Below are 19,585 nucleotides of genomic sequence, written 5' to 3'. Positions count from 1 at the left end.
GAAAACAAAGATGGTGTTTTATCAGGAATATAACCCAATAAATACAAGTTTAACACACTAAGGGCGTATCACAATGTTCATTGCTTTCTGACACCCGCCAATGGTTTTTTAAGCCCTGCATCTGCACCATTAAAATAGCGACTACGCTCATGAATATTTCTATGCCGATGGGTGTAATAATCTGTTCGGGTGAGGTGTGTTGGCAACGGAAAACACAGGTGCACCACTGACTGATTAAAACCCTGACAGCAGTCAACAGTCAGATGTCCATAAATATCTTGGCTACACAGGTGCACTGCAAACTAAGCGCACCTAACACACAAACAAGAACACACTGCAGTGCACAAACCCAACTTTCACATTGACAATAAACTGAATAGAAAATAAAATTACATTGCTGTTTTTTATAAATGAGAACATGCAGGTTAGTTTCCTCTGCTGAGAAGCACAGAAGCGCTGCGCTGATTAAATAGCAATCCGCCAAAGTCAGAGCATCTTAAAGTCTTAAAGGCAATGGCATGTGATACGCTGATTGTTTTTTTCCATGTTACTCCCAAAACACACCCATGATGCACTAAGAGAATTAATACTTAATTAATACTACCTAAGGTGTACTTTTCTGATAGCAAAGACACACCGATACACCCTAAATCCACCTGCTACATTTCTCATACTGTCCCAACCTTTTATAAAATTTGTGGTCGTTAATTTGTCTCTGAAAAACTACAAAGAACATGACAGGATGCTTATTAATATTCTGTATTTGCCTATCCTCTTCACAAGACGCCTGTGTTCTGCGCAGTCCCAATTGATGAAATTGGCTTCAGTTTATTTATTCATTCAATTTATTTATCTTAAGCTGCTTCTGGGACCCTTTCAAATGGGGATTCCAGCAATTTCTCAAAACTCTTTGCATAAATCAGAGTCTGAGGGTAAACAAAGTCAGTCCTAGTGGTTTGTTGTGGAATGGTGCGATAAAAAGAAACCTAAAAATCTCAGAATATTTGATTTGATTTATTATCTAACATGACCATTAAACACTCCAGTATTATAAATTAGTGACTTACAGCACTCTACACGCACGTCATTAAATAATTGCCACGGATCTTAGAATCAAATGCCAAAAGTCAGGGTATAACAGTATGGGTATTTATAATAAAGTGTTAGCACGTGTTATGCACGTGTGTAACTTGTGAGTGTGGTTAAACTTTCCTCTTACCTGTCTGTACCAGGAATACATCATAAAAGGCATTACCACCCTCAGCAGACAGTGCAGTGGGTGATAATGATTGTGACTGGTGGTGTCTCTCACCAAACCACTCTGAATGATTCCGTTTACAGCGTAACCACTAGATTATGCAGCAATATATTAAAAACTGCCTTAATGTGCTTTTTCATTTTTCAATTCCCTGACCATCCATCATTTTCTTACCGTGGGAAATGATGGATGATACTCTGATTATTCTGTCTGTTTTTGGTCGTGTCTGGGCTTTGCATGCATGTATGTGCACACACCAGCCTGTCCACATTTTTTAAGTGCTTCTTTCATGTTTTTATTCACCACACAGCAAATTCTGTTTTGGGAATAAACTCCCTGAGAGTTAATATCAACTCATTTTAAGTGTATATGCGTGACCATTGAATACATTCTAGAACAGAGTTACAGAATATGAATATTATATGAAAAAGTTTGGGCACCCCTATTAATCTTAATCATTTTTAGTTCTAAATATTTGGGTGTTTGCATCAGCCATTTCAGTTTGATATATCTAATAACTGATGGACACAGTAATATTTCAGGATTGAAATGAGGTTTATTGTACTAACAGAAAATGTGCAATATGCATTAAACCAAAATTTGACCGGTGCAAAAGTATGGGCACCCTTATCATTTTATTGATTTGAATACTCCTAACTACTTTTTACTGACTTACTGAAGCACAAAATTGGTTTGGTAAACTCATTGAGCTTTGAACTTCATAGCCAGGTGTATCCAATCATGAGAAAAGGTATTTAAGGTGGCCAATTGCAAGTTGCTCTCCTATTTGAATCTCCTCTGAAGAGTGGCATCATGGGCTCATCAAAACAACCCTCAAATGATCTAAAAACAAAGATTGTTCAACATAGTTGTTCAGGGGAAGGATACAAAAAGTTGTCTCAGAGATTTAACCTGTCAGTTTCCACTGTGAGGAACATAGTAAGGAAATGGAAGACCACAGGGACAGTTCTTGTTAAGCCCAGAAGTGGCAGGCCAAGAAAAATATCAGAAAGGCAGAGAAGAAGAATGGTGAGAACAGTCAAGGACAATCCACAGACCACCTCCAAAGAGCTACAGCATCATCTTGCTGCAGATGGTGTCACTGTGCATCGGTCAACAATACAGCGCACTTTGCACAAGGAGAAGCTGTATGGGAGAGTGATCCGAAAGAAGCCATTTCTCACAGTGACACCAACTTTTTCATATGACTGTAATTTGTGCAGAGAAACAGAAGAACTACAGTCTGTAATTATAGCACTACAGTTACAGTGCTCCTCCTGTATGTGCTCAGGAGAGCTGATAAGATGGACAGTGCGTGCAGAAACAGGGAGGCGGTGTTAATGAAGCGCTCTTCTGCCAGTGTTTACACTACTGTGTGTTAAGCATCGGTTTTAATGTACATGTTTAAGTGCGTGTGGGCAAATGGGTGTGTGTGTGTGTGTGTGTGTGTGTGTATCACAGCCGTTGACAGGTCAGATGCAGGGGTTAAGCTCCTGGCTGTAGATTCATGTTAACCCTGAAGCATTGATCTTCTGTCCGCAGCATCATTACTCCCACAATAGATTGTTACTGCAGGCCAGAGAAAGAGAGGGAGACGGAGAGAGAGAGAGCTAGAGAGGGAAGAAGTGAAGGAGAGAGGGGCAAAATTAGAGAGAGAGAGAGAGAGAGAGAGCAAGAGACAGGCAGGAAGAGAGTGTGAAAAGAAGAGAAGAGAGAGAATCTTTTTATTCTCTTTTATGAATTGCAGGTGGCGGGGTGAAATATCCCGTCAGTGGTTTGGGATTGAGAGGCAATCATCCTGGATGAAAGTAATGATATCTTGGAGAGAAATGTGGGCTGAATAGTCGCCAGCCTTGATCTGCGCGTTTCCTATTAATAGAACAGTCACTGGGAGGCAGACTGGTGGTGAGGACGGGAAATCAGCCCGCTGACAATACATGTGTCGAACAACAATCGCGAGATTGATCATGTGCATTATGTGTAGGTGGGATTTCGGAGCGTCGTCTGAGAGCGGCTCATTTCGTTCTGGACCGCTTTTCTCTGCGTAGCTGAGCGCGGCTGTCCAAACAGGGAGGAGACGCACACATTCACAGCCCGAGAGACTGACACACAGCGAGGGGAAGAGGGAGAAAGAGAGAGAGAGAGATAGAGGGAGACAAACAAGGATTATTGAGGGTTCTTGCTCTGTAATCAGTGTGAAGTGTTGGCGTTGTTAACGGCCCATTACAAAGGCCTGTCTATCTGTACTCCTGACGCTTTGTTTTGTCTATATTTCGTGTGTGTGTGTGTTTGTGCCAACAGGGCTTTTTTAAAGGCATTATGTTGTGGCAGGTGAAAGCAGGCAGGCAGCGAGAGTCAAAAAACGGAGGGATGCCCAGGAGAGTGGGAGGGAGACGAGAAAGGAGACAGATGGATTTTCGGAGAGAGGCAAAGCAATAGGAGGAGAGAGAAAAGGAGGGATAAATGCCATATGGAGGGTTGAGATCAGGGTTTAAATGTTTTGGCGGAGAGGAGTGAGGCTTAAGATCAGAAATGAGAAAGAGAGAGAAACAGAAAGAGAGAGATAACGAGAAGGACGGAAGACGGGCAAAGTGGAAAAGCTGTTTAAGAGGTGAGACTGGAGGGATTTGGGCGAGGCCGAGCTCAGAGCAGAGGAGGAGGAGAGAGGTGAAGCTCGAATGGATCGGAGGCTTTGAAAGAGAGGATGAGAGAGAAAACGAGAAAAGCGCGAGCGAGGACGAGAATGAGAAGAGGGAAGGGAGACAATCGATGACCCAGAAAAGCGACGGCACACCCTAGGCACCTTGTTCTGGCCTGACTCTCAAATAGAAACAATTAGTCCAGATCTTTCTAATGAGGCGCAATTAAATCTGCACTCTGCAGGGAGAGGGGGATGATGATGATGATGATGATGGAAGAGATAGAGGGCTGGAGACAGTAATAAAAAAGGGATGGAAAGAGTGATAAAAAGGAGGAGGGGGTGGGGGGGCACAGGTGATTCCTGTGGGTGCCCAGGATTAGAGTTTAAGTAAAGCTAAAGGTCTCGTGCAGGAGCACAAAAAAAATAAAAAAATAAAACGAGTAAACGTAGACACAGCGATGGTGGTTTTAGCTTCTGTGGTGCACTAATAGGCAAACCCCTACTTTACTCCTCTGTGGAGTGTAACAGTGGGGAAAACAGTAGATTAAACACTGTAAACATCAGCAGGCTGTGGAATTTAGTGAACTCATTTATGTGGAAAACAGAACAGCTGTGTGAACTCGTGTTTAGATCCAGCTCCTCCGTGTATCTGTGCACAATCAGTGCAGGATCATCCCGTATCTATCAGGACCGATAATCATGACAGTAATCTGAGTTACATACAGCAGAGCTACTGTAGGTAGAGGCTGAAGAACACAAAACACAGCAGAAACAGTAACTTACGGACTTTTCAGCACTCGCTCACGAGGCTCATGTGGGACAAAAAAGACAATATGGCTGCGTGAGTGTGTTAATTAGAGGTCTTCTGTCAGTGTGGTTCAACACAATATATAGTTATAAAACTATAAGTAAAAACAAATTGAATAAATCGAGATTTTATTCGGATGCCCACTTCAGCGACATTCATGCAATATTGTTGGCATGACTGAGCCCTATTCGAATTCGAATTAGTTCTTAAAGGTCTCATTCCGCTTAAAACCCATTTTTTCTTGTTCTTTGTGAAATACTGTAAGTCTCTCTGAGTTGTATATGGATGCTCCACATGAAACTTTTCCTCAGCTTTCATTGTCTGCAGTAGCTAAGAAAAGAAAATATTGAGAAAAACGAGTCGATCAGGAAAAGCACCCGTCTCTACGTCAACTCATGAATTAGTATTTTCATTATAAAATGAATGAAAAAAATGGTGGAATGAGACCTTGAAGAAAGTTCTCACAAAAAAAAAAAAACGTCTACATCAGATTCATGATGGATCCCAATAGTCTTGTAAATTGAACAGACCCCAAATAAGAAAGTGTTGGTGACTAACGCTATGTTTACTTTACAGTCCTCACAAACTATCCCACACCTACTATTATGGGATGTTCTGTTGATTGATGTGAAGGAAAAATTACTAGTGATGATTATTCATAAACAGAAAAAAGTGCAATCTGTTTTGCACCACCCTGCTGTAGGATTCAGACGATTGTGACACCAAAGCTGACTGATAGCGACAACAATAAATGGAGTTATGAAATACCTAATGGTTTGGTGAAGGAACATGTCTCTTGCCCCACCTCTTATCTAGCACCCTATAAATACAATCTACCTAGCTTATGTTTCCTACGTCAAATCTTTGTACCCCCTCCACCACCCCATCTCCTGCTTTTTCCCCCTTATCTTTCCTTCCTGAATTCAGTAATCAGGAAGGAGAGACCAGCTTCCTACTACAAGATGGACAAAAAAACGATCTGACCTTTCACATTCATAACACTTAACATCACAAATCACATATTTAGGACAACATATGAAAGTGGCTGGTATCCAATTTGAAAACAGCAGATCTGACAGGTTTAAACAGCCCTGATAAAACTTATTTATAGATGTGTCACATCAGCCTGGTAATGTGAACATAGGCTAATGCTAATGAACATAATAATTTCCATTTTTTTTGTGTGCACCCCTCCCCTGGCACTCTGTCCATCACTCTGTGCTCTGTGTATGTGTGTTGACTGTGCATGCTGCTTCAGAAAGGAGGTATATTACCGGCTGATGAAGGATGGAGCAATATTACATACTGAGCTCTTCAAAAGTTCTGGCACTGTGAAATCTCTGTGTTGTTCTGGCTGTACAGCAGTAGTGCTGTTTTTGGAGCTGCTTCCACGCTTACCATATGGTCCACTGTCAACTGCTCTTATTCTTCTTCTCTTTTCTTGTTTCTCTCAAAATCACTCCCACCCCCACTCTCTCTGTCTTTCTCTCTGTCTCTCTCTCTCTGTTTCTCTCTCTTGTTTTCCTGTGGTGAAGGGAAGGGAAGATGGTGGTTCTCTCTCTGGCGATTGGATTGGCTGAGCAGGATGACTTTGCCAATCTACCAGATCTACAGGAGGTACCGCCCAGTCAAGAAACCCCTCCTGACAAGAGGTACCGGCTGTGTGTGTTTGTGTGTGTGAGTGTGAGTATGTGTGTGTGAGTTATGTGAGTGTGGGTGTGTGAATGTTAAACAGTATTAAATACAGGAACTGTAGAGCGAGTGTATTAGATGAATATTGAACAGTAGAGGAGAGAACACAGTAAAGAACTGAGAGGCTTTTACATGCTCTTAACCAACCCACACTTTGCTGCACAACACCAGAGGCTTTCTGCATCATTAAAGGTGCTGCATGAAAGTTTAACAGGGAATTGGACTTGTTTCCACAATCTGTCATTCGTTTTGGCAATATAGCATAAACTTCATGTGTGTGAATATTTCTTCCTACACGTTCCTCTTTTACCATCTGTTTGAGGCATTTGTGATGCATTAAGAATTTTTGTGGAGCTTTAAAAAGTTATTTTGAAGTTCAGTTGATTCTTTAATGTTCTTTACTAGTGGTAGAACACACATTTGTATTATTTGTGGTGTGTTCTGATACTCACTGTACTGGCCTGAGCGATGTACTCCTGAGAGTGGTAGCCAGTTAGTGGCGTTAATAGTTTTCACTTGCATCCTCCACAAGACATTTTATTTTTACACATTCTACAAACATGTGAATTTGAGTCATATTGATTGAGCAACATTCAGGCTGGTGACATTTAGCATTTCATCACTGACTTAAATTAGTTTCAACAGTCATGACTGAGGACTGTAATGCCATATGGTGGTTGAATGAGGAGCAGCAGGGTCCTGTGAACTCATGCAGAGTTGTAGAAACTTACAAAATATGAATTATATGATCTGACCATCAATTAGGAAAGACCATACCACCATATTTGGTCCTAAAATCATCTGATTTCTATACATTGACTTTTGGTTATTCCGTTTCTAATCCTTACTCGATGTGTAATAATAGGGTACTGTACTGTACTGTAATTTTACACATATCAACCCAGAAATCAATTAAAATATTAAAATACATGTAAAATATTGGATTTGCATGGCACTGTGGGAACTGTAGTAGTGTAGGAGTATTGCTTTGGTAATTCTAGTCTTGCCTGTCCCATTCATTCTTTCTTATATGTTTAGACATTACTGCTTAATATAAACACTATAGGCTTTTTTTAACTACCTCAGGGGGGCGCTATACAGCTCGAATAGGAAACAGCTGTAGCTTGTTTAACTGTCTGTACAAGTCTGGGTTAGTCTTATGTGTGTCCAACTGAACCTTGATTTTTGTGTACACCCTATATTGCACATATACCCCTATATTGGACACATACAGTATACTTGTAGTCCTAAACCTAGTATTAAACATCAGCACTGTTTAATAACATCAGCTTCTTCCCTTAATTTTGTGTAAATTTGATGTTTAAGGGCCCAGTCTTTCACACCTGGCGCCTGTGTTGTTTAAATTGTTTAAAGACGCTTGGTAATATATCTATGCTAATGGGCGTAGTGGTCTGGAAGTGAGGTGTGTTCAGGTAAATTTCTGGTGTATTGCTACCTTGGCGGTGGAAAACACAGGTGCACCACTGATTGAAATGAACCCTGACAACAGTCGAGCATCAGACGTTCATTGCTTTTGTGGCGATGCAGGTTACAACCACACAAAGACATGCAGCAGTGCACAAACTCAACTTTTACATTAGGGGTCGGCAATAGGCGGCCCCTTGCACCAGATGTGGCCTGGAGGTTGTTTGAACTATAATGAACGATAATGAAAAAAAAAATAATAATAAAATGCTTCTCTGGAGAGCTTTTGTTAACACCCCTCCCCTGTCTCTCTGTCGCACTCTGTGTGACTTTATTTTCCGCCCGTTCTCGTTTTTCGTTGGGCTCCCTATCTCCTTATAAGGGCGTTTTTTCCTAGTCGTGTCACAATTCACTAGCCGGGGCAGCGGTAGTGTATGGAACCGTGACCCTAACGACAAAGGTTCGATCCCGCGTAAGGAGTGGTGTATTTATAATTTTTTTTATTATTTATTTTCCTTTCTTCTTGGGTTTACCTGCTTTGAGATCAACTGCAGTTGGGTTCAAAAACACTCTGGGCTGAAGAGCTACTAGTCTTTAACACGTCATCCTATAACACTTAATTTCCAAAGCAGTTTTTTTTTTGTGGAAAATATCTGGCCTGCGGCCAAACATACTTGCTGACCCCTGTTTTACATGTTTTGACCCCTGAATACAAAATAAAATAACATTGCTGTTCCCATAAATGACCTGCTTGCGTACCTTAACGACGTGAACATGTAGGTCAGTTTCCTCTGCTGAGAAGCACAGAAGTGCTACACCCTTTAAAATACCAATCCACCAAAGTCAAAGTGCGCCTGTCTCTTAGAGGTAATGGCAAGTGATGCACTGATTGGTTTATTTCATCTTACATCCAGAACACACCCATGATTAATTAAGAGCCACGCGAGGTGTACTTTTCCTGTTGTTACGATAGTAAAGACAAACTGATACACCCGAAATCAAGCTGCACGGTACACGTTTGATGGCTCGCCTTTAGATAGGGCCCACATTATTTTTTAACTTGTTTTAACTATAACAGATGTCAAGAACAGATGTCAAGTAATGGATGTAAATGAGATATAAGGCAGCTGTAAAAGTCTTGTTCACAGCTCTGTTTATGCTGCTTATATTTATAATTGGATGGTAACACAAGTTCTTCAGCTGTAGTGATTTGATGATTTTATAGGCAGCAGGGACATTACAAATATGCAGACTTCTGTATTTATGTCTGATCTCTTTTTTCATATGCTGTGCTCGCATGCACAGTAAGAGAGAGCTGTGATGGAGACTGTAGCTGTAGGACATTGTAGATTGAAGCTGCTCCTGAACACAGCCTGCAGGCTGAGGAGCACCTAAATCAATATTTGAAGCACCTTTCTCCAATAAGCTCGTACTGCAGGTTATGTGGCAGCACCACAGAGAAAGCTGCTGAAACGGGAGAAATTGATCACCCTTTTATGTTTGTGCTCAGAAAACTCTCAGCATGGTTTACGATGTATTTTAGCAGTTTCTTGATAGAATGGTCTTATGACTGAAGCTTAACACGCAGCGGGTTCACCTGTATGCTGCTACTATTAAAATGTATTGCTGTTGATATGCTGCAAGACTGCGTCATATTCAGCTCATTTGTTTAGTTTATCATGGATACCATCTAAAAATTACATATATTATATTATATACTATATATTATATTATATGTATTATATACTACACTGTTATCTCTCAACAGAAGGCATGCTTTGTGCTACAGTTAGCTTATAAGTTAATAAGCTGTTTCCATGTGCAGTTTCTTAGCTGGTACTAAAAAAACAAAACACAATATATGGTACAAAACTACTGAACCACACTATTACCGTGGTAATTTATTAACCAATTCAAATATCTACAAGACCCTCATCAATTTTTACCTTTAGCTAAATTTTCTACCCCAAATGTCCCCCAAAAAAGTACCACCCACCCAGAAGCTACAACTTCCCCATCAGAGCTGCCGCTTCTATGAGTCCATTTTCTAAAGCAAAGGTTCTTAACCTTTTTAACTGTGTGACCCCCTTGTAGGCTCTAGAAAATGTTGTAAATGCATAAATAAAACTATTATAAATTACTTAATGTGATGGTCAGGTGTGTTCAAGTAAATTTCTGGCGTATTGCTATCTTGGCAGCAGAAAACACAGGTGCACCACTGATTGAAATGAACCCTGACAACAGTCGAGCATCAGACGTTCATTGCTTTTGTGGCGATGCATGTTACAACCACACAAAGACATGCAGCAGTGCACAAACCCAACTTTTACATTACGGGTCGGCAGTAGGCGGCCCGTGGAACAGATGTGGCCCGGTAGCATGAAACATCTGGCCCGTGAGCTTGTTTGAACTATAATGAACGATAATGAAAAAAATAAAAACTAAATAAAATACTTCTCTGGAGAGCTTTTGTTTACACTCCTCTGTCTTTCTGTCGTGCTCTGTGTGACTTTAGTTTCCGTCCGTTCTCATTTTTAGCTACATTTTCTACCCCAAATGTCCCCCAAAAAAGTACCACCCACCCAGAAGCTACAACTTCCCCATCAGAGCTTCCGCTTCTATGAGTCCATTTTCTAAAGCAAAGGTTCTTAACCTTTTTAACTGTGTGACCCCCTTGTAGGCTCTAGAAAATGTTGTAAATGCATAAATAAAACTATTATAAATTACTTAATGTGATGGTCAGGTGTGTTCAAGTAAATTTCTGGCGTATTGCTATCTTGGCAGCAGAAAACACAGGTGCACCACTGATTGAAATGAACCCTGACAACAGTCGAGCATCAGACGTTCATTGCTTTTGTGGCGATGCATGTTACAACCACACAAAGACATGCAGCAGTGCACAAACCCAACTTTTACATTACGGGTCGGCAGTAGGCGGCCCGTGGAACAGATGTGGCCCGGTAGCATGAAACATCTGGCCCGTGAGCTTGTTTGAACTATAATGAACGATAATGAAAAAAATAAAAACTAAATAAAATACTTCTCTGGAGAGCTTTTGTTTACACTCCTCTGTCTTTCTGTCGTGCTCTGTGTGACTTTAGTTTCCGTCCGTTCTCATTTTTAGCTACATTTTCTACCCCAAATGTCCCCCAAAAAAGTACCACCCACCCAGAAGCTACAACTTCCCCATCAGAGCTTCCGCTTCTATGAGTCCATTTTCTAAAGCAAAGGCTCTTAACCTTTTTAACTGTGTGACCCCCTTGTAGGCTCTAGAAAATTTTGTAAATGCATAAATTAAACAATTATAAGTTTGCTTACTTAATGTGATGGTCCGGCCTGCACTGAAGCACAAAAATGTTCCATGCGTGGCTTAGTAGGGCTTAGGAACAGTGCAAAATCATCTTCCACATTGAGATGAGCTCTGCATTTGTTTTTTTAGACATGTAAGTGCAGAAAATCCAGATTCACAGAGAAATGTTGATCCAGGGGGGAGTTTTTTCAGCGCCATTAAACTCAAAAAATCAGACACAGAGCGTTCTGTGAACTTCTGATTCATGGCTGCGCCAGGGCTGCGTAAATCCATATTTCAAGTACTTTTTATCATATTTTTTCACTTTTTTTTATTTTTTTTATTTTAAGTTTCTGGAAGCGGGTGTTTTGCATCACCGCTTCCAATCTAATTCCAATTTTAATCCAGCCTGGTCTTGCAGGGCCACAGTGTTCATATGTGAAAATAAATCAAGATTGAGATCGAAGTAGAACGGCAGTTTGAATCAGTCAAAAGAAAACTTGATAAGAAAAAAACTACTTTTTTACTGTTTTAAGCATGCAGTACCCTGAATCAAGTCTGAGAATGAGTCGGTTTGATTCAGTAAAGAAAAGAAAAACAAAGTATGTTGACGCCCAGGTTAAAAACCCTTTTCTAAAATATGCATTTTGTTCGATCTCACATTTCCCTACTTACAGTCAAGTTCTCACCAGATTTTTACTAAAGTTGATTCAGCTGCTGAGCCACAGGCATCTGTGCTTAATTGGAAGGCTTTTGGCCAATTAGAATGCTTAATTTTCACCCAACCTGTCATGTCTGGTGCTGAAAGCACGTCTGTGTCTCCCACATCCAGCTCTATCTGCGATTCTCACAGTAACAACTACAATACCCAGAACGCACCACTCCATGACACAACACACACTCCCGATCACATGACACGTCACATGACGCCACCAGGAAGCCCCGAGTACTGATTACTCATAGTATTTAAGGACCATGCTCACGCTCACACCTCGCCGAGTATCTGTTTGGTAAATCCTACAATACAAAGCGTTTCTCTTGCCCTTGCTATTTTCCGTGTATGATCTTGTTTTTGTTTTCTACCGACTTCGATTTTTGCCTGCTCCCTTGTGTTGGATTACCGTGTATGACCTGGACTGTTTATTGTACTTTGGATTTTTGCCTAACCTGTGATACTGCCTTTCCGTGTATGAACTCTGGACTGTCCTCCGTTTATGGTATGGTTTCTCTACACTGTGCATTTTTGGTATTGACCCTGTTTCTGTTGACTACCCCTGTTTACTCTATAACTTTAATAAAAGTTATTTTATTGTATCTGCACCAGTCTCCTTCCTGTCTGGCCCTGACAAGATACTCGGCCGTAATGACAGAGACTGCGGATACAGAGTCTATTAAGTCTGGTTTGGCTAACCAGGGTCGGCTTCTAGGTCAGCACCAGCAAACGCTCGCTGGTGTGACCCAAGCTGTTGATGAGCTAGCACGCCACCAGGTTAACCAACAGCAGCAGCTAGCCGATATTATGAGTCACCTCCGGGGTTTGTCCACCCAGAACCCTAGCCCAGTGGTTAGCCCTGTAGCCAGTCCTAACAAACCCACTACTCCCTTTTTCGCTGTGTGTAAACCAGAGGTCTATGACGGTAACACTGAGAAGTGTAATGGATTTCTGCTCCAGTGCTCCGTGTTTTTTAGCAACTCACCTCCTGCTTCTGATAAAGCTAAAATCGGGTTTATAATTTCTCGGTTGTCTGGCAAGGCTTTGGACTGGGCTACAGCTATTTGGGAAAGCATTTCTGAATCCAGCTACGACACTTTTTTGTCTATTTTTCGCAGTGTTTTTGATCATACACGCTATGGGCAATCTAGCGGAGAGCTTCTGATTTCCTTGAAGCAAGGTAAACTATCTGTGGCAGCCTTTGCTCTGGAGTTCCGTACGTTAGCTGCTAGCAGCGGTTGGAACGACCCTGCTCTCATCTCCATGTTTCGACACGGACTTAACCCCGAGATTCAAAGAGAACTTGCATGCAAGGACGACTCACTCACCCTGGATCAGCTGATCGCTCTGTCTATCCGTCTGGATCAGCTCCTTTCCCGTAAGCCCAACGCTGTTAGCCACACTCCTGTGGTTCGCCCTGCACAACTCCAGTCCGGGAATCCAGTTCCGGAATCTGTGCCTGCACCCAGCCCTGAGCCCATGGACATCACACGATCCAGACTATCCGTCGCTGAGAGGCAGCGTCGCATACGCCTTCACCTGTGCCTCTATTGTGGTGGTCCAGGTCATCTAAGGGCTAACTGTGAACTTCGGCCCAATTCTGCTCAAGCGTCTGCTCTGGGACAGCGCGTGGAGAGTACTCCACGCGCTAACGTGGTATGTACCCCTGTTTCTAAACTTAAAGAAAAATGTTTCGTGTTGCCTGTTATTATTACCACTCCAACGGATGTTTTTTGTGTCTCAGCGCTTGTAGATTCTGGGTCGGAGGGGAACTTTATCAGCCTGGATTTGGTGGAGGAGCACGCCATACCCACGAAAGTTCTCTCCAAGTCGATCGCCATCCATGCCATCGATGGAGAGACTGTACGCTCCAAACCTGTGACCCTGCAGACTCTTCCTCTCACCCTTCAAGCCAGCGCTCTACATGTGGAACAGCTCTCTCTCTATGTGCTCCCACGCACAGAACATCCACTGGTTTTGGGAGCGCCATGGCTAAAGACACACGACCCCGTCATTTCATGGAGCCTGGGAGACATCACTGCCTGGTCTCCTTTCTGTCGTGAGAACTGTTTATCTTTAATTTCACTCTCTTTGCAATCTACCTCTGTCGAAAGCCCTAATTCTGTAGATACCCCTGATATTCCCTCCGAGTACTATGATTTTTCTGATGTGTTTAGTAAAGCTAAAGCTACCGAGTTACCTCCGCATCGCCCCTATGATTGCTCTATTGATTTAATAGAGGGTTCTGTACTGCCCAAAGCTTGTGTGTACCCATTGTCTCGTGATGAGGAGAAGGCTATGGAAGAGTATGTTAGTGAAGCTCTTGCGCAGGGTTTCATTCGCCCATCCAAATCCCCAGTTGGTTCAGGTTTCTTCTTCGTGAAGAAGAAGGATGGGGGTTTGAGACCCTGCATAGATTACAGAGGCTTAAACGACATTACTAAAAAGTTCGCTTACCCGCTCCCGTTAATCCCAGCAGCTCTCGAACAGTTACGTAATGCCGTGTACTTCACCAAACTCGATCTCCGTAGCGCTTATAATCTCATTCGCATCAGGGAAGGTGACGAATGGAAAACGGCGTTTTCCACCACCAACGGCCACTATGAATACCTGGTCATGAGCTACGGTCTCGCTAACGCCCCAGCTATATTCCAGTCGTTTATGAATGACATATTTCGCGATCTCATTAATCACTCTGTTGTCCTTTTTATAGACGATATCCTTATCTATTCACCAGATCTCCCCACACACATTCAGCATGTCCGCCAAGTTCTCCAACGCCTGAGAGAACATAGTCTGTTTGCCAAAGCCGAGAAATGTGAGTTCCACACTCAAAGGGTCACATTTCTCGGCTACGTTATCAGTTCCTCCGGTGTCCTTATGGACGATGAGAAAGTAACTGCCGTTACTAATTGGCCAGTGCCCCAGACCATTAAAGAACTCCAGCGATTCCTTGGCTTCGCTAATTTTTATAGGCGGTTCATCCGTAACTTTAGCTCCATTGCTGCGCCCCTGACTGCTCTCACTAAGGGGGCTGCTAAAATCCTGAAGTGGTCAACCGAAGCAGATCGCGCTTTCAGTGAGCTGAAAGCTGCGTTCACTTCAGCCCCTGTACTTAGGCACCCTAATCCCGAGTTTCCCTTCGTAGTGGAAGTGGACGCCTCCGAATCGGGTGTTGGCGCGGTTCTCTCTCAGCGTAGTGGGTCGCCACCCAAATTGTTTCCTGTAGCCTTCTTCTCACGCAAGCTTTCCCCTGCGGAGCGTAACTATGGGATAGGGGATAGGGAACTTCTTGCTGTGAAATTAGCTCTAGAAGAATGGCGTCACTGGCTGGAGGGGTCCGTTCATCCGTTTACTGTGTATACTGATCACAAGAATTTGGAATACCTCCGCACGGCTAAACGACTTAATCCGAGACAAGCACGTTGGTCTCTTTTTTTCTCTAGATTTAACTTCTCGATCTCGTTCCGTCCGGGAAACCGTAATACTAAAGCTGATGCGCTGTCCAGGGTTTACAGCACTGTGGACAGCGCATCCCAGCCCCAGGAGGCTGAACGCATTCTTCCTCCCTCTGTTCAGATCGCAACCATTCAATGGGAGTTAGACGATCAGATTCGCCAAAGTAACGCTAATCAGCCCAATTCTGAGGACTGTCCTCAGGGTAAAACGTTCGTACCCGTTCAGTTTCGAGACAGGCTCATCACCTGGGCTCATTCCGCTTTAACCTCTGGTCATCCTGGTGTCACACGCACGTTACAATTACTCTCTGCCCGTTACTGGTGGGATTCTATGCGTGCTGATGTTCACTCTTTCGTTACCTCCTGCTCTGTCTGTGCGCAATGTAAAACGCCTAAAACCCTTCCAGCCGGTAAGCTACTACCTCTCCCTGTACCTGAGAGACCTTGGTCGCATATAGCGGTTGATTTTGTTACTGATCTGCCTGTATCTGAGGGTTATACTACAGTTCTCACTATTGTTGATCGTTTCTCTAGAGGGGTTAAATTTATTCCATTCCCAGCTCTGCCTACTGCCTTCCAAACTGCTCAAGCTATTTATATGCATGTATTTAGACACTTTGGTATCCCCGAAGATATTTTGTCTGACCGTGGTCCTCAATTTACTTCTCGTGTGTGGAAGGCATTTTTTGAACATCTCGGTGTACATGTCAGTCTCACTTCTGGGTTCCACCCTACATGTAATGGTCAATGTGAGAGGGTTAATCAGGAACTCGGGAAATTCCTCCGCACATACTGCTTCAAACATCCCACTGATTGGTCACAATACCTCGTCTGGGCTGAAATAGCACAAAACTCCCTAGTTAACACTACCTCTGGCCTCACCCCCTTTCAGTGTGTTCTGGGTTTTCAGCCTCCTCTAGCTCCTTGGACAGCGGTGTCCACTGATGTGCCGGCTGTGGATGAATGGATGAAGCGCAGTGAGCAGGTGTGGGAAGACACGCATCGTAAAGTCTCTGAGGTACTGCGCGTGTACAAGGAGCGTGCTGACAAGCACCGTGGTGACAACCCAGACTACCAACCAGGAGATCGGGTGTGGCTCTCTACCCGGGACTTTAGGTTTGAGGGTAGTTGTAGAAAGCTCCTGCCTAAGTTTATTGGTCCTCTTAAGATTTTGTCACGTATTAATGAAGTTACTTACAAGGTGGAGTTACCCCCTCAGTATCGTGTTAATAATTCTTTCCATGTATCTCTCCTCAAGCCTATGGTCCCGGGTCCGCTCGCTGACGCTGCACCGGCTGATGTTCCACCCGCGGCTGTGGAGGGGGAGGGGTCGTCCACGTATGCTGTCCGGGAGGTGCTGGATTCACGCAGACGTGGGGGTGTACTCCAATACCTTATCGATTGGGAGGGGTATGGTCCGGAGGAGCGTTGTTGGGTGGCTGCCAAAGACGTGCTGGACCCTGCCTTGCTCGTGGAGTTTCATGCTCGTTTTCCTGGTAAGCCTGCTCCTAGGCCCCGTGGACGTCCCAAGCGTCCTCCGACCTCCTCTGCTCCAACTCGTCGGGTTTCTCGCTCTGGTGAGCCCCGTCTGTCTGGCACCTCCGCTCCGACACCTGCACCTCCCGCCGGTACTCCCTGTCCGCCGGGTGGTCGTCGCCGGGGTCGGCCCCGTTCTGCCTCCGCTCCGGGCCCTCAGGGGGAGGGTACTGTCATGTCTGGTGCTGAAAGCACGTCTGTGTCTCCCACATCCAGCTCTATCTGCGATTCTCACAGTAACAACTACAATACCCAGAACGCACCACTCCATGACACAACACACACTCCCGATCACATGACACGTCACATGACGCCACCAGGAAGCCCCGAGTACTGATTACTCATAGTATTTAAGGACCATGCTCACGCTCACACCTCGCCGAGTATCTGTTTGGTAAATCCTACAATACAAAGCGTTTCTCTTGCCCTTGCTATTTTCCGTGTATGATCTTGTTTTTGTTTTCTACCGACTTCGATTTTTGCCTGCTCCCTTGTGTTGGATTACCGTGTATGACCTGGACTGTTTATTGTACTTTGGATTTTTGCCTAACCTGTGATACTGCCTTTCCGTGTATGAACTCTGGACTGTCCTCCGTTTATGGTATGGTTTCTCTACACTGTGCATTTTTGGTATTGACCCTGTTTCTGTTGACTACCCCTGTTTACTCTATAACTTTAATAAAAGTTATTTTATTGTATCTGCACCAGTCTCCTTCCTGTCTGGCCCTGACACAACCATCCCTTGCCTAGCTTTACCCCGCCCTGTCCCGTCTTGCCTGGTTTCGCTCTCCAGTCAGGGACCTTATTAATGATGAGATCTGCCAATGACAGCAGTATTAAAGGGATTTCCCCCGACTTATAGCATTTAAATTATGGCATTCGCTTAAGGATAAAGTCCATCCTTTCAACAAAAAGAGGCAATCAGCTTTCTGCTTCTTAACTGTGCATTGTTAAGAAAGACGCTACAAACTGCTTTTATCGATGATATAAAGGCCAAAATAAAGTCTGCAGGTGTAAATCACACAAGATACATTTAAAACAGACACAAATCCAGATACTCAAACCACTTCAGGAAGTCAGATCATGAATGGAAGTCTGTTGCACGGCTTTCTCTGTGACGAACAGCTGGTGTGATTGAAGACTCTGCTTGTTTTTAATGAAATGAATTAAGGAACTGCAGATAAACTCTTGATTGGGGAAGTTTCATTTAGATGTTAGCTGTTAATATCATCTGATCATCAGATGAATCGGTTACTTTATAATCGTTATCAGCTGGCCTGTACGAGTTATTCTCCGCTTAAATGAACAAACAAGTTGTAAATGAGCGAGTGCAGCTTCTTGCTGTCTGCCTGATTTCTAATGACGGGGTTTGGCTCTGTGTCACTAATAGGTAACTAGCTCATTAATCATTCTAATGAAATCCTCACCTGAGGCTCGCGAGGGTTCATGCACGCCACTGGGTGCCGTGCGGGCCTCAGCTCAGCCAGTGCGGGGCTGCATTTTTTTTTTTTTTTTTTTTTTCACACCTTTTTCACCTCTTTTTCTTGCCTCGTCTTTGCTCTCCGTCTCTTTCATCTCCCACATATCCTGTGTGGCCTCATCCTTTTTTCGCTTTCATGTTGCATGTTTTCGCTGTGTTTTCCGCTCTCCGGTGCTCTCCCTGTCGTCTAAGCCTATCCGCTGGCTTATATCTCCTGTATTATCTCTCTCATTAGCTGTACCTCCGCTCCCCTGAGCTCGGGTTTGTGTGTGTGCACGTATGTTGGGCTGTGTTTCAGCTGCGGACTCTGCGAGTGTCCTCATTATTCAGGAACATGCTATTCGCTTAAAGAAATATACAGTATGTTTTTAAATTAAACCTTCTTTAGTAGCTTAAATAACACACAATGCACATAAACACACACAAACAGTGCAGAATAACTTCTCAGAGTTCTTCTCTGCAGTTTCTGTTCTGGTACTACAACAACAAAACACAATATACAGTACAAAACTACACAATAATTTACTCAGCCCAACCAATACATACAAATGTATACAAGACCCTCATCAATTCTCATCCGTAGCTACATTCTCAACCCCAATTTTTCCCTAAAAAAGTCCCACCCAGTAGCTAAGACTTCCCCATCTCACACTGCCCCTAGGCCTGTTAAATAGAGGCTAGAATGTTCTTTATTTGAGTCACATGACAGTGTCACTGTATCTTTTCACACTGGTGATAATGCAGTTAGATCACTTATTCACTAAACAGTTCTGTTATATCAGCTAACAAATGCCCATGCTGACTAGCATCGCTTCACAATAGGACTTCATTTACAACTGGTCACTAATTGCATCTTGAGTATCAGGATTATATCTAGAAAAGGCAAAACCAATACAATACAAATGTAAAAACACCCAAGACACATTTAAAACACATGCAAATCTGTTCACTCAAACCACTTCAGGAGGAGATCTGAGACACTTTACATTTGCATTGCTATAACATGTGGTTCCATTGTAAATTCAACAACCAAACACCTCACAATTCGACTAAAAAATTTTCCAGTACAACCAAAACTAGGGCTGCAGCTATCGATTATTTTAGTAATCGAGTACTCTACTGAAAAATCGCTTCGATTAAACGAGTAATCTGATAAAACTTAATTGCTTGCCTAAAAAGCAATTAAAAAATACACAAGAGAAAACAAGACGTTTCAATTAATAATGAACGACCAATTGGTTTAATTTTTAAATTCACAACATACATGAACACACTGCAAATACAAA

The 19,585-nt window shown here is 43.1% G+C and overlaps 1 protein-coding gene across 2 annotated transcripts in view; it reads left to right on the top strand.

Moving 5' to 3' along the window:
• Positions 1-19,585, top strand: part of syt7a (synaptotagmin VIIa) — a 235,351-nt gene that overhangs the window by 166,582 nt on the left and 49,184 nt on the right. For both annotated transcript variants that reach the window (XM_007235122.4, XM_049474403.1), the window contains one exon: positions 6,243-6,359. In XM_007235122.4, coding sequence (XP_007235184.4) covers positions 6,243-6,359 — 117 coding nt within the window. The remainder of the gene's footprint in view (positions 1-6,242; positions 6,360-19,585) is intronic.

The sequence above is a fragment of the Astyanax mexicanus genome, chromosome 2 (assembly GCF_023375975.1).
Source record: "Astyanax mexicanus isolate ESR-SI-001 chromosome 2, AstMex3_surface, whole genome shotgun sequence".
Taxonomy (NCBI): domain Eukaryota; kingdom Metazoa; phylum Chordata; class Actinopteri; order Characiformes; family Acestrorhamphidae; genus Astyanax; species Astyanax mexicanus.
Note: the sequence above shows the minus strand (reverse complement) of the source record. Positions and strands in the feature narration are given on the sequence as shown.